Source organism: Dermacentor andersoni, chromosome 2 (genome assembly GCF_023375885.2).
Source record: "Dermacentor andersoni chromosome 2, qqDerAnde1_hic_scaffold, whole genome shotgun sequence".
Classification (NCBI taxonomy): domain Eukaryota; kingdom Metazoa; phylum Arthropoda; class Arachnida; order Ixodida; family Ixodidae; genus Dermacentor; species Dermacentor andersoni.
Window position 1 is genome coordinate 204,017,091 of NC_092815.1, and position 22,047 is coordinate 204,039,137.

General features: G+C 44.7%; 1 protein-coding gene across 2 annotated transcripts in view; it reads left to right on the forward strand.

Moving 5' to 3' along the window:
* The window catches only part of LOC129387165 (uncharacterized), a 107,076-nt gene that overhangs the window by 51,005 nt on the left and 34,024 nt on the right, over positions 1-22,047 (forward strand). Inside the window, exons 3-4 of one of the 2 annotated variants that reach the window (XM_055075885.2) lie at positions 1,756-2,101; positions 11,206-11,292. In XM_055075885.2, coding sequence (XP_054931860.1) covers positions 1,756-2,101; positions 11,206-11,292 — 433 coding nt within the window. The remainder of the gene's footprint in view (positions 1-1,755; positions 2,102-11,205; positions 11,293-22,047) is intronic. The other variant, XM_055075886.2, reaches the window with a different exon arrangement.

Below are 22,047 nucleotides of genomic sequence, written 5' to 3' on the forward strand. Positions count from 1 at the left end.
GCCTCTGTGCCAACCTGGAGCCCACTTAGCCCGCTCCCGTAAGTTTCGTTTTCTGCCGTTATAGGGAAGTGAGCGTTGGCCGGTGCGGGCAGTTTCGTGGTCCTCTCTCGCTGTGTGCTTGCACGTCGCCATATTACACGACTTACACCGTTTGTGCATCGTGCTATAGTGCACAAGTACTTCAAGAACAAGTCCTCCTTTTAATTTGAACTTCTTTTAATTCGAACAAGTTTTCGAGCCCTTTCAGTTCGAATTATCGAGATTTGACTGTACTAGTTCAAAAGCAAAGGCATGAGAAGTGACAAGACTCATCACTGTGTCTTGTCTATTCTCGTGCCCTTGCTTTTGTCCTAGCTGTTCACGCTCCAAATTAGCCATGCTTTCATACCAACTCACCCATTTTTTGTTTCCAATCGATATAAGTATAGCTGAGCTTTTGCAGAATTTTCAACTAATTCTAGCAGAGGTAGAATCCTGGGGAAGTTCAAAGCAATTTATAATGGGTAATACCTAGGTGAAAAATAACCAAGAACAAGCACGTGACAGCAATGTAAAGGGAGGAACACAGCGATGACATTTATTGGCAGTTGTTTTGTTATTATTGGGAGTTGATTTGTGAATACTTTCATTTTGCGCTGACTGTCAGGAATTTTGACCAACTTGAAACATTCCTTAGGCATTTCATTTGTCCTTTCACAGCATTGCCTTTGAGAAATGCATTGTGAACGGGACAGTAAAGAGAAAATTAAGTGGAGTTATATTAATAAATGACACTTCTACAATGACGAAAAAGCCACTCTCACCATGAGAGGAAGCTGGATATGCTGGAGAAGACACAAAAATGAAGGATGAGTAGCGATGGCCGCCGTGAAGTTTCTGCACCAGCTTTCCATCGTGTAGTGGCTATTGATGGCATCTCTTTAGGTAGAGATAATTTTTTGTTGGTAGAGACAGACTGCATTGTATTGTAAAGGTGCAAGAATTCGAACTTAAACAGTTTAGATAACCTGAACAGCACACATACAAAAAAATATTGCTTTGAAATTCTCGATGTGACACTGATGTACCAGAACGTGGGCTACACCACAATTAAAGAAATTGAAGTTTTGTCTTCATTTTCTCATGCAGTAATCAACCTCTAACCGTTAAATTGACGAAGATAGACTTTTAAAAAAGCACTTTGTCAGTCTAAATTGGTTTAGCGTTTTTTTTTTAGTATCCCTTTAAAGGCCAACTGCAGTGAAATTTCACTTTGGCTAAATTGCTTATAAATTAGTATTGTGTACTAGTGAAGCAAACTTGCGAAGCTTCAGAGATAGTAAATGTACAGTTTTTTTATCAGCAGCCTTTAAATGGCACTAAGTGTGTACCTGGGGGTTAGTGGATATATATATATATGTAACGGAAGTCCCAGCTTATCGCCTTCGAGGTTTATCAGCACACTGCAGGTGTCACACAATCTTGGAGGTTGTGCAGAGGAACAATGCATTCTCAGTGGCGCGTCACTTCTAGCTGGTAGTTATGGTGGCATTTATGTATTTTTTTTCTGTTTCGATATAAAAAATGTTTTTTGTAGGAGCTTTTGGTGATGCATCCACTCATACTTCAAATGCAAACTTTTGCATGGAGGATGCTTTCATGTACACTATACGAAACTAGGTTTTGCGTGCGGTCCAAAATTTTGTAATTTGCCATTAATGTTGCTTTGTTTAAATTTAATGACTCTGCTTGACAGACATTCTCGTTGAACTTCAGAACACTTGGGCGCCAGCGTGCAGAGATGGAGAGCACATTCAGGAACAGCAGAGGCAGCGGCAGATTGACGACGCCCTTCTTGAGTACGGACTCTGGCCACTGCCCACGAGTGATCACACAGAGCTCCCGCGGAAACTGCAGGCAGTGATGGAAGAAGTGGACAGACTCAAACGACAAAGGCGGTGCAGTTGTGCTTGTACAGCAGCCAGAAGTGATGACGTCATGTCCAAAAGTGCTTACACTCAACTGAAACGGAAGTATGAGGCACTGCTAGAAAAGCTTGGACAGCTGGAAAAGCATAACATGGATCACCAGGAACGCCAGAGGCTCAAAATTTCACACTCTGGTGAGTATGGTTTTGCATAACTGGCACCTGTTCTTTCTATTATAAAATTCCCAACCCTTAGAGCTTGCTTACGATGGTTGTACAGGCTTAAGCAACTTTACGATTTTTCGTTTACACCCCGTTTAAGGTAAAACTACCGTAGACTTGAAAGGATAGAAATAAGATCACCGTCTGATTTTGGCAGCCCTATTTTTTGAGCCTGATAGATCATTTAGTCGCATGCCCATAGCACTTTCCAGAACCCTCCCCAGATCCCAACTACTCCCCAGAATCTGTGGGATAAGGCAGCTAAAATCTGCATGGAAGATGCACATCCTTCTTTGTTAACATCAAGTTACCTGTCATTCATGTACCGTAGGAGCATTGTGCCAGGTCCACTGATTTATGTCTGCACATTGTCTTCAGGTTTACTGGATGGCTGCAGGTTTGGTGTGCAGTAGAGTATAAGGCCATATTACAATGCAGGAAACTTTCCATTCCCTTCAAGGCACTCTGTGCAGTTTTTGTTTTATTGGCTGTGGCAGGGGATTAGCATCTTACCATTGTTGTTATTATAACAGCAGTAATGCTCTCTAATACATAGAAGTTTCCAACTTTCGAATACAGATTACACACCAATCATTCATATTCTAAAAGTAACCCTAATAGGTATTTTTTAAAGTAACCAAGTATTTCTCAACAACCGAATGTTAAAGTCTAGATACTATTCTCCATCGGCTAAACAAAGCACCAAAAATTATCAGAAGTGTAACAACGACAAATGTTTTCGAAGCAATGCAGAAGCAAACTGGGTAGTGCAAGTTTTGTTTTCGGTTTTATGGTAGAAACCAACCTGACAACCTGTGATTTTTGCTTGTAGCCTGATTAAGTGTTTTTTGGCAGTCTAGTCATGTACTATGATAATTCCATCTTTTGCACTACAACCTGCGATATTTTCTTTGCAATGCGCCGTTGTACATGTGTCTATGACATACATGTCCTTCAGTAGCTTTCTTTCTTTGTTCACAACTTCTGACTTTTTAAAGTGAAGCTGTCTTTGCCTCTTCCTTCGACTTTCCCACTGTTGCTGCTGCTGCTGCTGCTGTGGGCTGCTGTCACGCGCACCACGTCTGGGTGTGGTTCAGAGCGCGTATGCAGATAACAGCGCAAGTAAGAGAGAAAAAGTGACGACGATAGAACCTTGTTTTCAGCCCACCACGTTGAATGTGCACAATGCCCTCTGGAGCTCCCTGGCCGTCGCCACATTAGCAGCTTGACAGCTGTAATTATCCGAGACTCCCCTCAGAAGCATTGCAGAAACTGCAGCGCTTCCTTTTCTGCTAATGTGCGACGCCAGAGGGGCGCAGATAGAACTGTAGAGAGGATAGAAGGAGAGGGAGAAGAGGCAGTTCCAATAAAGAGGGAGAGGTGACGTGAGAAGGCAAGGAAACCCCACTACTATATGACAGCGGTTGCAGGGAAACAGGATAAGCTTAAGTTCAAGATACCGTACAGCACATTGCTGCTATTTCTGAAAAATAAACGCCATGCAAATAGTCAAGCGGGCAACTTACGCAGGGCGTGCAGAAGCAGAGCCGCAATAATTAAAGCGCACCACAGGGTCCAGGAGACACTACGGAAACGGTCGACCATCAAATCAACACTTCTGTAGCCACCGCATTAGCTTTGTGGCTATAGCATGGATATTTGTGGTATAGCATAGTTGTGGATTTTATCCCATTCGCGACAGTCGCATTTCGACGGGGGTGAAATAGAAAATGCATGGGCACTTAGATTTTGGGACACGTTAAAAAATATCACGGTGTCAAAATTAATCCGGAGTCTGCCACTAGGGCTTGCCTCATAATCTGAGTGTGTGTCATATATAAGAGGCATGCGGCACACAAAGAAAGGAAGAGGACGATGTGCGTGGATTGGTTCGAACAGCACGAGCCCTCGAGGCGCGTGACCCGAGCTGTGATTGGGAGAGAAGCGGCGCTGAGCTGGCATTATCGACGTGGCTCTGGGCCAAGAAGGTTGGAGCATCAGCGTCACACTGGCGACAGGAGCCATGGAGTTTCGGTCAAGCCCATGACGCTGGCGATCCAGGGTGTGGCCGTCGATCTCGGCGACATTCGAGCGAGGCTCCTTGGACCTGCTACAGCCTCTCACGGCAGTGCCGGGCACTCCAGGAAGGATCCCCCTTCAGAGGCAGACCAGCACGTACAATAGTCCCCGGGAGGTCTCGTCGGCACTCGAAGTAGCGGCAGAACCTGGCGTTAGAGCCTAGCAAGTGAGGCTGGAGTGCAACGTCACCGACGGAGTTTGGGACACCGGCATCAAAGGTGGACGGGTCGACTGGCTGACATCAAGGCAGCAACGTCTACGGCGTCGGCGATAAGGAAGATCCAACAGGTATCGGACTTGGAGATATGTGAGACGACAGACGTTTGTAAGAACACTCCTTTCTGATGGCGTCACAACGATAGGCTAGGGCTGCCTGACTTTCGCTTAGGAACCACTGAGGACGAACGTAGACGGGGATAAGGACATATTTAGGCTATGCAAGTGTTACTATTCCTTAATGGAGTTTTATTTTTAGTCAATTGAGCTTTGAGTTTTTCATTTTGAGTTTGCGTTAATTAAAATCTGTTTGCTGTGCTGCTCTGCATCTCCCGACTCCATCTCTACTAACATCTGCATGCCCCCGAGATCAGTGACACGCGACAAATTCACGACAGTGTGGTTTTGGAACGTACAGCCCCATAATCCAATTCAAGTTTATACTTCTGGCACAATGCGATGTGCTATATGAGGAAGTGACAATGCTCAACCCTCTCAGAAGTTATAAAATACGGAGGACAACAATGCCTCAAGCAAACACCTCTCCCTGTGTGTTCTGTGTACTACACAAACAAACAGCAGTGGTGCAGGCAAGGTAACATCAACTCATTACTCTCGTGTTAACTGAAACGTTGAATAAATTAAGCTTTAGCTGTAAACATCACTGCTAATTATCGTCAGTCAAAGCATCCAGCATGGAAAGCTACGCTTACATCGATTCCCACAGTGCGTGGGATCTGCATAATTTTTTTATGCGAAAGCATTATAGTATGTCCTATGAGGCAGAAAATCTGGCGTGATCAAGCAACGGTACTAAAATGGCCAATGGTGGAAAGAGTAACAACACATAAAAAATGCTTGGAATTATGTCATATTGACGCGTATACTCTACTTAGAAGACAATGACGATGAGGGCAATAATGGACTCCGTCTAGTGGGTGGCTTAGATTTGTGGGAGGACGAAGAAGACGTGCCTCGGTTCCGTTTGTTTTTGAACAGGTTGTCCTGTTGTTCTTGAACGTCTCCCTGTCTTCTGTCTGCATTGTACCACGGCACTGGCGGAGGCGCGGAGTACTGAGTTTGCCTGATGCTCCGGAGGCCTTCTGGCAGTTGTTCATTTAGGCCGGAGGCATTGTCACCAGTTACGACACCTGTGCATCGCTTTAGTCGCCGACTGCTAGGCCTTGCCCCGGAGTTTTCCCCCACTTCAACCACCTCTCTCCGGCAGCAGCACACATCTCGTAATGGCCGAAACCAGCTCACCGAAAGCACCCCAAAGCAGCCGGTTTCCCAGTCCACAACAGGTAACTGTTCTGCATCCACTGGTTCCCGATCGCTATCGTGGTGCAGTCTTCGAAGACATTGAAGACTGGCTCGACAAGTATGAACGCGTCGCACAGATTAACCAGTGGACTGAGCAGCAAAAGCTTTCCCACATCTATTTCGCCCTTGACGACAGTGGCCGTACTTGGTACGAGAACCATGAAGCTAGCCTGACGATGTGGAATCACTTTCGGCAGAAGATCACGAATATCACGGAGTCAGGAACTCGTCCTCCGCCTGAAGAAAGTAAAGACGCTATGGACGGGACCTCACATAAGGACGGCAGGCAGTCAATTACTGATGCCTACTGGAAGATGTACTTCTAAAATTAATATCGGGGATTCTTCTTTCGTGGCTGCTTTCATTGTTCTGCCTGCGTGCTGTAAAGATTTGATTATTGGAATGGATTTTCTGAAAGAAAATGGCGCTGTAATTAACATCCCGGATTGCATGGTGATGTTTTATTAGAGTCCTGGTTTAGTCTATTGCTTATCGCCGCAACACCACTCCTTTCGTCTAACAGAAGACGACGTTGTCATCCCACCTTGATAATGTACCCTTGTTTCGGTAGCATGTGACATGCCGTTTCATTGCGAAGGCGTTGCCGACCAAATAACCATGTTGTTCACTCATGGTATATCGGTCGCACGAGGAATCGTAAATGTCACCGACGGGCGCACGAACCTGTTGCTAACAAATTTTAGCACAGAGCGATGGCGCCTTCCAAAGGGCATGGCTGTGGCTTATTTTGAGGGTGTTGCGGATGTCCGCGACTGCTGTTCACTACTCGAAGAAGCACCTACGCAAGACCCAGCTCCTGTACTTGACGTCAGCACTGCTTTGTCGCCACACAATCGAGAACGGCTTCTTAAGCTAGTGGCCAAATTCAGCGACTGCTTTGCGTCGACGTCTAGCGTCAGTCGGACACCTCTAACAAAGCACCGAATAATTACAGAGGATACGGCAAGACCAATTCACCAGAATCCTTATCGTGTTGCTCCCAGAGAGCGTGAAGCCATACAACATCAAGTGACAAAAATGCTTAAAGGCGACGGGATCCAACCATCAATGAGTCCCTGGGCATCTCCTGTAGTTCTAGTCAAGAAAAAGGACGGCAGCTTGCGTTTCTGTGTGGACTACCGAAAACTAAATCAGGTGACAAAGAAAAATGTGTACCCACTTCCCCGTATAGACGATTCACTCGACAGGCTTCGACACGCGCGTTACTTCTCTTCAATAGATTTAAAAAGCGGATATTGGCAAATTGAGGTAGACCCAAGAGACCGTGAAAAAATTGCTTTTGTGACACCTAACGGCCTATACTAATTTAAAGTCTTGCCTTTCGGCTTGTGCTCTGCCCCGGCTACGTTCCAGTGCCTCATGGACACTGTGCTTTCAGGCCTGAAGTGGAAAACCTGCTTAGTATACCTCGACGACGCCATCGTGTTCTTCGCAACATTTGAAGAACATCTCGAATGGTTTGAAGCGGTTCTGTACCGTGACAATATTTATTGGGGAGGTTCGTGTAAACAGAATAAATTAGTGGCTTTGAAAAAAAAATTTGGTACATCTGAGTTTGGGTGGGAATGCAACCTGGGCCTCCGAGGTGTGAGACGGGCACCATTCCCCAGTACCACGGTGGTTCCACGATTCTGGCTGACTAAGAATGTGCCTAGTGCACAGGTCACGTCGCAGCTATCTGGCTATGACGTGACCTGTGCAGTGTAAGGTGACTTAAGGTGGAGTAAGTGAACAAAGGGGAATTAAAATGTTTCAAGGTTGACTAAAATGAATGAATGTGGATTAAGGTTTGTATGAATTAGAGCAAGGTGGATTAAGGTAGAGTGGTGAAGGACACTTGACAGTGTATTTATTTATTGATGTCACGTATCATATACATAACCAATCAATTAGAGAACTCAAAATGCTTTTGCATTCTCATTGCGTAAGGGTACTTAACTGTCAACTTTTTTTTTTGGGCGACCACTTATTTAGTGTTTTTGAGAAGTTGTTCGTACAGCAGCCATTCATTCTTGGAAAGCTTGTTTGCCACCAGGCTCTAAAGTTGTTGAGAGGTTGTTCGCACAGTTCTTTTTATTAGTGATCCGGTGTTTAAAACTGATCCTCTGTCCATGAGAGTTCACTCTCTTTTTTTTTTTTAACTAGTCAGTACAGGTGAGATACCCAATTATACCAAAAGAACTATTCCTGCTGAAAGTATATGCGTCTGCATTTTGACTATTCAATATTGAATTCAGTATTTGACACTTACTATTTGTATATGTTTCGCATTAGAAAATGTTGATATTTGCCCACCTCTTCTAGCTTTCAAAATGTCCTTGGTTGCGATTCGCAAAACTTATCTTGCATAAGCGCATCATAATTCGGTGTTAATTAAGTGCCAGACAGTAAGACTGCTGCTAGTCTCAGGATTGCTGCTTAGAGTGCTATAGGGCTTAGCTACCGTGCCTTGAGCATTGACCTACTTAAGTACCGTATTGCAACATCTGTGCTGAGGTTGCTATTAATACATTATTTACTATATGAATTACCTTGCTGGTGACTATCGCCTCCTACAAACCTTAGACAGGAAAAACTGCTATTTTGTCTGGTATCCCCCATTTTAATACCTTTACACAGGTGTAACTTAAACTCATCACATTGGTTTGAATCTAGCACCCTTTGCTACTTTGCTCTGCTCAGGTGTAAGTAAGAGGGTTTAATTAGAGTAAATGAGGTAGAGAGTGAAATTGTCTTCCGAATAAGATATTGTCAATCAGTGCTTGTGCAGCGTTGTGTTTCCGTGTCCTTCACCTGTGTTGACCTGTGTCCAGAGTGCAAAAATCTTCAAATTCACAAGTCTGTCTTTTTCAGACTTTTGTAAGATTAGAAAGCTTTGGCTTGTTCGCATACATATATTTAATCTTATGGAATACTGTGCTACCGGAAGCATGGACGATAGCAACAACACTGGTAGCGACAGATTGTGCTGCTTTCTCTAAGCACAGTGCATTAGACATGTTTTAGTGTTACATGGTATGAGTGTTATTAAGAAAAACTTTAAAAACGGTTGCATCTTAACAATTAAGCTGCGGCCAATACTTAACCAACTGGCTAAATAAAGTATGGTTGGTCACTACAAAAATAGCTCTGTGTCCTTTAACCATTTCAGTCCTCGTTTTTTTTCTTGGATATTCTGAAACAAACATAATTTATTTTCGGTTACCCAGAAGAGAATAATGACACGGATAATGGCAAATGTACTCTTCATATGGTCCTCACATTCCTATCTTCATTTCTATCTCGTACGTAGTTTCGCTCTGACGCTCCGGCGACGGTGCCGCCGTGGCTGTTACAAAAAGAAAGGAAAAATAAAAAACTGAGAACTGTCATAGTCATATGACAGAAACACACAAGAGTCATTCTTGTGCAATGGTACAGACAGTTGAATGAAGAACTGCTGCAGTACTAGCACACAAAGTCCAGTAGCCACCCCTCTGACTGGTGAATGCGCTCTTTGTGTGGCTTAACAACACTCATGAAGGGGCGTGTTCTGCAGTGCGCTAACAAAAATGCTGACTGAGTAAGCCTAGAGAGATGAGAAAATATGCTTCTAGAAACATAAAATACATGGCGGAACTATTTCGGAGTTCGCAGCTTTGTGTTAAACCATTAAAGCCCAAGAAAAATCTACCAGTTACATTTTGTTGATTTTTCGTGTTGGACGATCTTTTCACACTGTAAATATATTGTGAAAGTTTTGTGACTGGCGCTTTATTCTTTGAAACGCTACGATAGTGTACTTTATAAAATATGCTGGGTTTTTATGGGAGCAGCACCTGATGTAGCTCATGAAATGTGATGCTATATCTTGGAGCTTCCAAAAACAAAAAGGCTTGCAGTGAAGAGTCAAACGAGATTTTGCACAAGCCCGCATAACCTTCTAGTAGCAAAATTAGCATTTTAGTGGGAAATATTGTTTGTTATGGAGGTGTCGTTACTTATCAAATGTGTAACATGATTTCATCAAGTAACAAGGAAGAGCTTTGCTGTTGCTTTCAGAGGTGCACGCAATGCAAATATGTTATTGACGGAGATCTAGACACAATAATTGGCTAAATACAGGCATTCAAAACTAAAGCATTCAGCATTCGGTTCAGTGTTAATTGAAACATTCAGAAGACTGGTGACATGTCCTCCAATGACACAGAGTTCTTGCATTAAAATCCTGTTGTATGATTGCTAGGTGTAATTTTCGTTAGAATTTTCTGTCATTTCTAGGGTTGTGGTCTACGTTTGGTTCACCAATCTGGGTTGCCCTACTTTTATTACATAGCTCATTTTGACTGACGTAGGAATATATGTAGACTTCGCTGTTTTCTGTTCCCTCACACTTATTTTCTAATTTGTAATAAAGGATGCAGCATCACCTTTCTTTTTAAATATTATTCATACGATATCTAAATGGTTTCTATGTGCCTAATTTACTCTAACACGCTCGCTATTTTATTTACTGAAAAGACAAGAGGATTGTCATCTTTGTCAGCAGCAAGAAAGGAATGGGGAGGAATAATAGCAATGTTGATGTAATTCTAAATACATTTCTTTCCTGCAACAGTCTCTAAAGTTCTTGTAGCCAGCAAAAAATGTTTTGATGAAATACAGGTAAAAAAAAAAAAAAGTCGTGTGTGCTTCGAGGTCAAGCACACCCTTCTAGCATACACATAGGCCCAGCGTACATTACAGAGTACAACTGCATTCATTTTCTTGAGATGGTATAGATATGTATTGTATTGTATATTGCATATGTATTGTATAATATGTATTGTAGAGCAAGAGGGCAGTCGAAGCCAGAGGGTTCCTGGACTAAGGAGCCTCGCTCGGGACACTGTTTTGAATAATAAACGTTTCTTTCTTTCTCTCTATATGGAATTAGATGCATTCATTGTTTACACCATTCCTTTCTAAAACTTAGCCAAAAACTTCAACTTCAAGAAGCATATGCTATGCGTGACAAAAAATAAAGAAGCTGCATGCAGAGCAGCACCTGCTATGTTCAGCCACTTTTCCAAGTTTGGCGATGAATAGATCGAACACATCATGCAGTTGACAAAAAACTACAATGCGGTCGTCTTCACAGGACCCTTAGCAAAATGGCGTACCAAGGAACACTGTGTGTTTTGTCTTTAATTATTTACGAATGAAAATGGTACTGTGCTTTTAAAGGTATGCTGGGCACTAATGGGTTAATGCGCACATGCAACTAGAGAGTAGAGAATGTACCGGTACGTCAGTGGCACTGAAAATTTTAAGCTCTTCGCCACCAGATGTCATTGCCAGTGTTACTACTGCTGTTCATGTGGCCAGCATCTTGGATGCTAGTACATATGCAGACACGCTAAAGCTCTCCATAAGTGACAGACCTGGGGCCCAGTGGGAAATGAAATGCACTATTTCAGAGGGGAGCTCGGCCTGTGCCACCGCAAGAGATGTCCCAGCAGCTGCCGTTCAAGCAGAGGTGTGGGCTGCACAGCATGTGCTAAATGGCAAGTTGCCTTTGATTTCATGCCAAATTATAAATGGTAGCTGAGTGATAACCTTCGAAATAAACATATACAGTAGAACCTCCTTATACATTTCGGAAAAAACCGTGAGAAAAAAAAAAACATACTAACTGGGAAAATGTTACGATCCGAAGTAATAAACAAAATTTGATGACTCTGCTATTCTTGACACCTACGTAATGCGAAGCGTTGCGCAGATCGTTGCAGCATGATACGGAGACATCGACGCGCATCAAGCTGGTGGCGCTCCCACAGCCCAAGATGCGTTTTGTTGCTTTCCTATTCCACGTTGTTTTAAGAGGGCGACGGGAAACCAAAACGAAATTGAGCTGGTGAGCGACGCCAGCTGAAGCGAAACGTGGTGCCCACATCGCACTGCCTGCAGCAGAGAACCGCGGTGCCTATGAATTCTCACCTGCTAAAAGCGTGCAGTACGCTACCAATGGCATTATGCACCATAGGCGCTGACTACGGGGGGGGGCTCCGGGGCCTGAGCCTCCTCCAGAAATTTCCGAGGGGGGGGGTGGCTCGATGCTTAAGCCTACCTCCCCCTTGAAGTGTTATTACCAAAGTGTTCTGTTACCCATATAATTTCAGGTTTCTTTCGAGTTGTCTCTGCTTTTTCACTTAAAATTTTATTGCAGCCATAAGCTTACTGCATCATCGTGGGCGCGGACGCGGCGGCTCTTAATTCATGTTTTCGCTTCATTTCTGCAAATCCTGGCAATAGGAGGACAAGCGCATTAAAGCAAGTGTGATGGCTACCTCATCTGTACTTTTCACTTCAACATTCTTTTTTAAATTTCAGCTGTGAAAGCCATGTACAGACACAATATATGTAAATATGCAGGGTGTCCCAGCTGTCCTGCACCAAGATTTAGAAATTGCACATTTCACGTAGCTGGGCAGAACCAAGATAATGTTGCTTGCCGTTGCCTGGAGGTACTCAGATTATATTTTTGTTTGCATTTTGCCTAATTACATAATTAATCTTAATTATTCAACTTTTCAAATATTATAGGTAGATTAGAAGTATCAAGAGAAAATTGTAGAGCAACATGAAGAACTCTCGATACAACTTTCTGTTGCTCACTATGCACTACATAAAAGTGTTTTTCATAGCATGAAAGTAGCCCGCAAATACATGCAAAGTGCCTTGAGTTGCCAGTTGCATGGCAATCTTGCCTGTATGGGCTGACTTCTTTAACATTCAGAAAAACTCTTTTGTGTAGCATGTTCTGAGCGACAAGAAGCTGTATTGGGAGGTTTTCATGTTGCTCTACAATTCTCTCATCGACACTTTTCATCTAATTATAAGCTATAATAAGGTGATTTATTCTTATTTTATTTGTACATACTGTAGCCCTATTGAGCAGGAGTGGGCATGAAAAGCAGAATAATTACAAATAATAGAGGCAATATGGGCAATACAGACCAAATGAAAATACTAACTGCTTATTCAACAGTCGATAAAAACAAGTTTAAAGAAAGATAACGAGTTGGGAACCGGGCACGGAATTACAATATTCAAATACACAGGGAAAGAAACTGTATTAAAAACACCTTTTAATATAGAGAGGGGAAAGGGGACAGTTATCATCTTTGCCAATGCCTCCGCCCCGTTGTCAGACTAAACACCGTACGCAAAAGCCGCGTCACATCAGGGAGGAGCTTTGCGCTGATCCTCTCTTGCATGCATAATCATACAAACGAATAAAATTGGGAGTCGGATATCTCGTAGTACAGACGCGCTAGAATTCTTCCAAGTGATACTGTGTAGAGACACGACTGCCTCCAACTTTTCCATACGAACATATACACTTAATTCAGTCAACAAAAAGGTAATTATTCAATTTTAGTTAGTTGGGATGCTGACAGCGATAATTATCATCTCACTTTATGACCCCCTGGCCACATAACTTATTTGCACAGGTGGTCTTCACATGCCTCCCAGTGCTTAATTTAAAGAAAACTATAAAGCTTAATTTTCAATGCCCTATATAATTCCTTCACTAATGAAAATGAGGCCAAGACAGACTCACTCAAAATCAGGATCAGTAGCAGTCATGCTCAGCAGCGCTATACGCAGACTCAAAGTGAAAAAAAAAAAGAATTATAAAAAATGATTCGCCATCTTGGCCCAGGCCTGCGAAAGTAAATGTCCAGTGAAGCTGTGGGAAATCACCACTACAGCTCGTGAGGGAGGTATGCTTTATTGCATTAGAGTAACCGCAGTAATGGTAATTTAGAGTGATGGGAGTAATAGTAATTTTGACAGCACGCTGTCGCTGGTTGCATTGCCGCTCCTTGTATTCACGTCGCTGCTCTGGAGTCCCAACTATGCGTTGCCTACCCATAGCGGTGCTGCAACAACAATGAAATCAGTTGCTATGCTGGTTCTTCTATATACGAAAGGACAGCGATGTCACCCCCCCTTCCCCCCACGTCGCAAGCGGCCGTCACCGGGGCAGCTTGTGCAACAGTAATCTTTACTGAGAAACATATGCAGACAGCTCTACATGCTTCACCTTGTTATGAGGAGCGCTTTATCATCAATTATGTGGTTCAAATGCTTGTTTTGTGCTTGTTTTTATTAAAACAAATGCTGTTCTTTATGTTGTACGTATATGTGATTTCAAAGAACGTATATACTTTTCGCTTCACTTTTCTGAGTTCTTGAAACCTGCCTCACTTCCACAGCGGATCAGCCAGTATTGCACAACCTCTGAGATCGGCCCACTTTATTGCCAATGACGTGGACACGAAAAAGTCGCAGTTTCACCCTTAAGACGTAGCATCGATTGCGATAGCAAATTAGCAGACAACCATACGAAGCAAAAATAGCACTTTTATCGGCCATATCAACTTTTAAACATTCGCTTGCTAACATTGAAGAAGCATGGCATCAGTCTGCACAGAAAACATGAACATATACTCGATCACCCTGGACTCTTGCTGTCAAAACGCTAGTGTGAGAAAAATGTGGCAGCAGTATACCTGCCAACTCTTCCAAATTTTCCATAAAATGTAAGAATTTCGAGGAGTCTTACGGTTTTACGAATCTTGCTTGAAATTTTGCAGAAAACATCTTATTTGCAAAAAAAAAAACAATGCAAGAATGGAAAACTACAGCCTGGTACCTTGCACCGCCACAAGAGGGCAATACGTATGCATGGTATCATCATCAGCAGCTGCAAGGTTGTAGTGACTTCTGTCATTTGCTAGGGGGTCACGAATCCATATCCAAAGCTCGATAGCGCCTCTAGCGCCTCTGCAAACGTGTTGCCATGCTGTTGCCTTTGTTCACGTGGGCGCTGGTTTGGGCTCGAAGCCTTAACAATACTTCCAAGTATTTTTGAAATCGCACAAGGCAGAATTTCGGTGCTTCGTGCCGTCGAAGAAAGGGGAGAAGTTCGTATTCTGCACCACGTGTGTCTGTGATGTGAACATCTCCCATGGCGGCAAGTCTTACATCAAAGTCCACATCGCTTCGAAAAAGCATCAGGGATATGTGCGAGCCGCGGACAGCCAGCCAAGCCTAGCAAGTTTTGTACGCAGCGACAATGACCCCTGGTGTGATTCGTGCAGAATGCCTCTTCACTGTGTTTTTAGTTGAACACATCATCCTGCTGAGTGTCAGTGGTCATGCTGGACCACTTTTCCGGAAAATGTTCTCTAAGTGCAAAGAAGCGAAACGCTACACCTGTGGACAAACAAAGACGACATGACATCCATTTCTCGGGAAATGGCCACCAACGCGGAGACTCCTTTGCTGGATGCCCTAAAACTGCAAATATTTTTGATAGCTGTGGATGGCAGCAACAATAGGGATACGAAGCTTTACTTTGTTGTTGCAACATATTTCGTTAAAGAAACGAGTAGAGTCGAAAGCCGCCTTCTTTGCCTCTGGACAATCCAAGGGGAAGCGACTGGTCACAAGATTGCAAATATGGTTCTGGACGAGATGAAGTCTCAGAATTTGCCTGTTGGAAACCTGTTGGCTATGTGTTCGGACAATGTCAATGTCATGATCGGCAAGAAAAACAGCGTTTCTACTGTATTGAGAGAGGCTCTACCAGGTTTGATAGGGGTTGGTTGCCCGTGCCATCTCATCAACTTGGCCGCCCAAAAAGGAGCTTCATGTCTTCCTGTAAAGGTTATGAGGCTTTGGTTGACATTTTTTTTACCTAGAGAAAAGCTCGAAACAGAAATATAGACTTAAAGAGTCCCAAAAAATGCATGACGCCAAGGTCAGAAAGATGTTGAAGCATTCGCCAACACGTTGGCTGTCGTTGGGAAAGTGTTTGAAGAGGCTGCTCGACCAGTGGAAACCACTACTCAGCTTTTTTTTTTAATCTGAAACAAAGCAGTGCAACAAGCAGAGCTTGTTTTTGGAGTTATACCAAATTCCAAAGACTTCCTCACAAACCACCAAGAACCCTGCAATGACCCCAAGGTCTGCTGCAAATCTTCACAATACTGCTGCAGGCCTCAGGGAAAAGAAGCACCGTCGGCGATGAACTCTCACTAAAGAGGAAAGGAGCTCATTATGGACCTCAAGCAAAAAAAACAAACTTCATACCAAGTATTCTGGGGAAGCTAGCCACGTGACCCGTGAGGAGCACCTGTCTTATTTTTTGTCATCGGAGCTAAACAGGACATGCTGTCTTCTCCAAAATGTTATAGCACTTTTTGAGAAGGCAAACTGCCTTCTTCAGGCACAGGCTCCTCAGATTCATCTACTGAGGAGCCTCTTCAACTGGCTTTTCGAGGATCTCCTGACAAGATTTGTCCGCCCAGGTGTTGTCAAGGCATGTCATTCCTTGCTGGAAGTTGACTATGGAGCTGCAGAGAACCAGAAAGGTGATGAAGACATAGTCATTGGCAGCACAACCTACTCTGTGGTCGAGACACTGAGCTGCATTGAGAGGGAGCAGTTCATCTCTCCTGTACGTATGTACAGTGCTCACGGAATGAAATGGGACACGGAGCATTTAGTAGAACCCTGCATATGTGCAAAGTACGCGAGAGCACCATGTCATGTTGCTAGGAATTTGGTCACCAAAGGTGACGAGGACTCTGATGTAAGTGTACGCTCCAGAATTACGTCGATGTGACACGAACTGCAGCTGGTTGAAACGAAAGTATGCGCATTACTTAGCCCTAAATTGACGTGTTTCATTCCGTGAGCACTGTACTTAATGGCAGCATGCGATTACGTTCGCCAAGAATTCCCGCAAGAAAACGTCAATCTCAAGATGGCTGAAGTTGCTCAAGCACAAGCTCTGGAAACTGCTTCATTCAACAGCATACATCATTTTATTATGGTGTTCCCTGCTATCCTACCCCAGCAGAGTGGTGAATCAAAAGAAGAAGCAATCGACGCACTTGAAGTCGAGCTTGCCAACTTGCACGCATATCAGGTTCCAGCCTACATATTGACTGAGCTGAGGCGCGATGTGCAGTGGTCGCAATTAGGAAGCCTTCGAAGTGTCGACGGATCGCTCAGGTTCCACAGAATTTCAATGGTTATGCTGGGTATTCTCTCCATTCCCCACAGCAATGCTGAACATGAGAGAATATTTAGCACTGTGAACAAAACTCGAATGAAGTTTCGCTCATCTGTGTGTGAGAAAACACTCGAAAGTCTGCTGATGGTAAAGGGGCACCACAGTGGTACTTGCTTTGAGCAAACCTACACGGAGAAGTTTATGAAGCAGGCAAAGTCGGCAACAGCAAAATCATTGCAAAAATAAATTGTGCCCCAGTGCAGTTCTCGCTCTTTACTCTCCAAGACACAGATTTCACTTGCGGTTGTGAAAATGGGAGTAAGCTTGTTGCAAAAGGTAAATCCCTTAAAGAAAGAGTGCTGCTGCACATCCCCCCCTACCCCCGCCACAATAGTTTTATGAATTTCCAAATCTTCAGGTTGGCAGGCATGGAGCAGCCGCGAGCGAAGGGATTTTCGTGCTGTCTATCGCTTCAACACAAAGTGAGTGCTGAGGAGATACAGCACGTACAAAGCTACGAGCCGCTGACGTGTGTTTCTATTTACGCCCAAGCCCAGTGCTCGACCACTGCACCGCCATGCGCTGCCCGCACGTGCCACGTTTCTAGGTACTTTTTCACCGAAGCGCCACGGCACATGCCCTAGATCCTTCTAGGTATTTGATTTTGCATCCCTGGCGGTCCCTGGCCGTGCAGTCTGCTTGGCCCAGCTTGCATTCGCAGAGTTTAGGTGGTGTAGGTGAGTTTGCATTGTAAATGCACAAGCATTTGTATGCTTACCCAATGCCTCCTTTACTAGATGCCCGCCACGTTGCTCGCTTTCCCATTGTAGCGGCGGTTCCCTTAGTTCATCATAAATTCCATGAGGCGGCGCTCGTTGCCTTTTCAACTTCCGGCAAATGTGGCAGCGTCGGCTGAATGCTTTTGCCGTCACTTTATATACGTGGGCATCTGTTAGCGAGCGTTATCGCGAGCCTCCGAGACGGTGACAGATGCCATGGTAATCTCAGAGGCCGCAGCAAGTGATCTAAGTTGCAGGCATTTGCTATGAGAGGCGCTCATTGCCTTTTTGCGGGCACAAGAAAAGGGAGAGGGCACGGAACCGAGTTTACCGGACAACGCGGCAGGCATCTAGTAAAGGAGGCATTGGCTTACCCAACGAGAAAACCGTTTTCGACGTAGCGCCCGCAGCAGCGAGCCAATTTGCCTTTGTACTGCCTCTCGCTTCAACGCCAACGAAGTGGCGAGAACACAGTGCTGACGGTGCTCTCAGCAAAAGCCTCACTGTGCCACTTTGGCAGATCGCTTTCAAGTTAAGGGCGCGCACGTCTCTTTAATACTAAGTAAGCGGCGAGAACACAGCACGCGAAGCTATGAGCAGTGGGCACGCTTTGTAGGCATCGCAGATCACTTTCAAGGTGCAGCCCGCATGGCAGCGCCATACAAAGCCGCCGCCTGTGTACGTTCACAGTTCGTAATGGTTCGACGCGGATGGAAGCGCACCTGGTGCCTCCATCCTTTGGCCTCCACCTGCAGTACTTTGCTTGCATCATCAATGCTCCTTGCACAGCCGTGCGCAGAAACTCGTGTGGCCACTGCGCTATCGTTAGTGCTGGCCTAATCAACTTACATAACATTGCTAGTGACACCTGGCTGTGTGGAGATGAGCAAATGGCACAGTGCTTACGCATACCAAGTCTAACCCCTAGAGGAGCTTCTGCATGATTTTTTTTGTTCCTGGACGTCCCGCAATAATTTGTGTAATATGCGTAGTGCATGGCGCCTGTGCCTTGCTATTGTTTCGGCTGGAAGAGAGATAGTGATGTAAAGAAGGACAGGACGCTTGATTGCAGCAATGATATGGCTTGTAGTGCGAGGAACCCTCCATGCCCCACGATTATCACAGCTTTTGTACATCGAAGTGCCTCGCATACCGCAACCAACTTTTTATCACATCCCTTTATCCCCTTATCCAGACTGAAAAATTTTGTCCAGTGTTACTTCAGCTTCAGCATGCAACTTTTATTTCGAGATAGCCTAGGCGGCGTGTTTAAAACCTATTTGCTCTTAGTGACAGCTGGCTGAGCAGATTGTGCGCCGAGGCATAACATCTCCCTAGTCCCACCAAGTACATAGAAGGATCTAAGGTGCCCGTCGTGGCGCTTCAGGGAAAGAAGTACCTAGAAACAGGGTACACGCGAGCAGCGCATGGCAGCACAGCGGTCAGGCACTGGGCTTCGACGTAAATAGAAACACACGCCGCTATGCACCTAGACTGTGCCCCTAAAGCAGAGCGCTCTTGAGATATGGCTGCGCGACCGCTCGCAGCTGCCACTTGTGCAGTTGCAGCTGGAGTCGGATGCCGCCCCCCTCGCCCTGGTGCCTCACGCACCACAAAAGGGGCGCACTTCCTCCCCGCTATTCCTCCCTTTTGCGCAGATGAAATTGAGCCGCGATCGTCGTCTCCCCTCGCACGCTTTCACTTGCACATACAGTGTAGGGTGCGCGGCGACAGTGTTCTCGTCCTCCAACTTTATACGGAACCTCACAGCAACGGCGACGCCGATGGCAGGAATAAGCTTGGAATAGCCATATAATTGCTATCACAATAGAATGCCAACCAACGAGCGGCTAACAGCTTCGCTGTAAAAAAATAGGCTGCTGTCTCACCGGAAAGGCGAAGCAGTGAACAGTTGCATTTGCACAGTAACAGTTGCATTTGAAGAAATTTCGTGGGAGCTCGAGGAATTGTTCACTGAAATAACGGCCTTACTTTAGTATTTACAAGACTTCATAATAGGAGCCATTTCAATTTCACAGCTAGAGTCCCCTCACACCACCAAGAGATGCCAATCTCTTGGTGGTGTAATCTCTCTTCGTGTGGCTGTCTTATACTTTGCTATCATGAGAGAGTTTTAGAATGGGGGCCTGAACGTTCGGGGCCCCAAAAAAATAGCTGAAAGCCATCGCGCATGCGCGAAACGCAAACTTTGGGTATTGCGTTGGGCACGCTATTTCACGGATTTAGCGGGAGCCCCAAAAGCTGCCCCAGAAGCTTCGAATCAACAAACATGGCGGCAGCTATCGAAGTGACTGCTCTAACCTAGCACCAAAGTGGGTTCTATTCACGGTAATGCGTGAAGTTCACAAGCTAGGAGGATGGACCACGGTTATCACTTTCTCTCAACCAAATTCGATTGTCGATTTCATGGCTCGTAGGCCTAGCGCAGCTTAACTTGGCTGGCAAAGGCACGTAAAGTTGGTTACTCAAAACTAAGTGCGACTAATTGCTTGCTGCTAATAAAATAACCTCTAAATTGTAATGAAACACAGAAATATGAATGTCAAAATTACTCTTATCATAACATTGTGTATTCTATTTAATTGTTTATAATAGCTTTTCTTTGACGCCGCAGTGGTGCTGCAAGTGCAAGACGCTATCCGCAAACACAAAGCCCTATTCTAAAACTCCTCACTCCTGTATGCCCCAATGCTAACACCTGCAAAGATCTTTGGCACTCCAAACTTATAGGGCCTGTATTCTAAAACTCCTTATTATTATATCAGACCCAGACGCTAGCAAGTAACGAGAGTTGCATTGTGGGCTTGTTGGTAATGCATCTTCAAGGGGAGTACGGTAGCGCGATTCAAAGAAGGAACAAAAGAAGACACAAAGGAACACACACAGCGATAACTTCCAACGCGGTTACCCTTCGACTTCTACAAGCCCGTTCGTACCCTAACCTCGTGGTTCTTCATGCCATATACCCTGAAAGATATCCCAGTGCGGACTGCCCTGCCTGTGGACTGAGGGCAACATTGGACCATGTGTTGTGGGAGTGTGAAGCCATCGGCTCCTCCTTCAGCGAGGATAGGTGGGCTGCGCTCTTGGGCAGCCCCGAACTCAACGACCAAACCCTGGCCGTCCAGAGTGCCCGCGATCGGGCCGTCAAGCTCGGCTTAGCGGTCCCTACGTGGGACTAGCCGGGTGGCACGGGGTCTTCCCTGCGTCTTCTCTGGACCGAAATAGTTATTTCACTCACTCACTCACTGTTTATTACCGAAAACCAGGTCGTACTTATACACTCAGACATGAGTCACAGCCACATGAACAGATTAACAATCAGAGCGATACATTTTGTGATATGTTAAGCCATGCGCAAAAATTTCAGTTCTTTTTCAGAGAGAGCCAATGATGGTTTGCCGATACATGACTCCCCTAGGGCATCAATATGCTCGGCTTCTATTATAAGTCTAGTGAGTTCGCACTTATTCCTACCGGTAATGATTGTTGATTCGAAGAGAGGGGAGCACTTATGTTGCTTACAATGAAGGGAGAGAAACCCATGTGATACAAGTTTGTCGACTTTATTTTTGTGTTCGCGCAGTCTATCATTAATGCATCTGCCCAACTGTCCGACGTAATACTTCCCACACGATAAGGGTATACGATATATAATTGAAGTATTACATTCTCTAAACTTCTTCCTGTGTTTAACTTGGTAGCTAGGGGCACTTTCTTTCTTTTCTGGTCTTGTTTTCCTGCACAGGCTGATTAGTTTGTTGGGTGCTGAAAAAACCGCATCAGTGTTACCTCGGCGGGCAATTTTCTTCAGGTTGTGCGACAACCGGTGGATATAAGGTATCACTGTTGGTCTTTTTTTCTCTTGGTTACTATTTCCTTCTGCTCGTTCAGCAGTTCCTGATGGTTTTCGATAATAAACAGTGCAGGAAGTTAGCCCTGTGTGTGTCCCTTTTTGTCTTCTTTTGTCCCGTCTTTGAATCGCGCTACCGTACTCCCCTTGAAGCTAGCAAGTAAAGCATGTTATGCCTCCTTTAAGCTACAGCAAATGCCTCTGTGATCAGTCAGACATGGCTTGTACACTTCGTGGGGAGGTGCAATTGACACCCCTGTTTGCGAATACACGCTCGAGATCCACGGGAACAAAAAGGAAACATACGAAAGTGAATATATGTGCAAATGCAGAAGAAATAAATGAACTCAAATTCGACCATTTTGACGGGATGAAAATCTGTATGTGAACTTTACAACTGCTGTCACTATGTGATTTTTTCTCTTTCTTTGCGTGAATACTGCAGAGCCTTGTCATCGCTTTTCGCTCTTCCTTTTGCGAAAAAATTTTGCATCATCTAAGCAAGCACGTTTAGGCAGCGTGCTGCGGATAAATTTTTGTACATTTATTAGGTTATGAGGTGTACCTATATAAA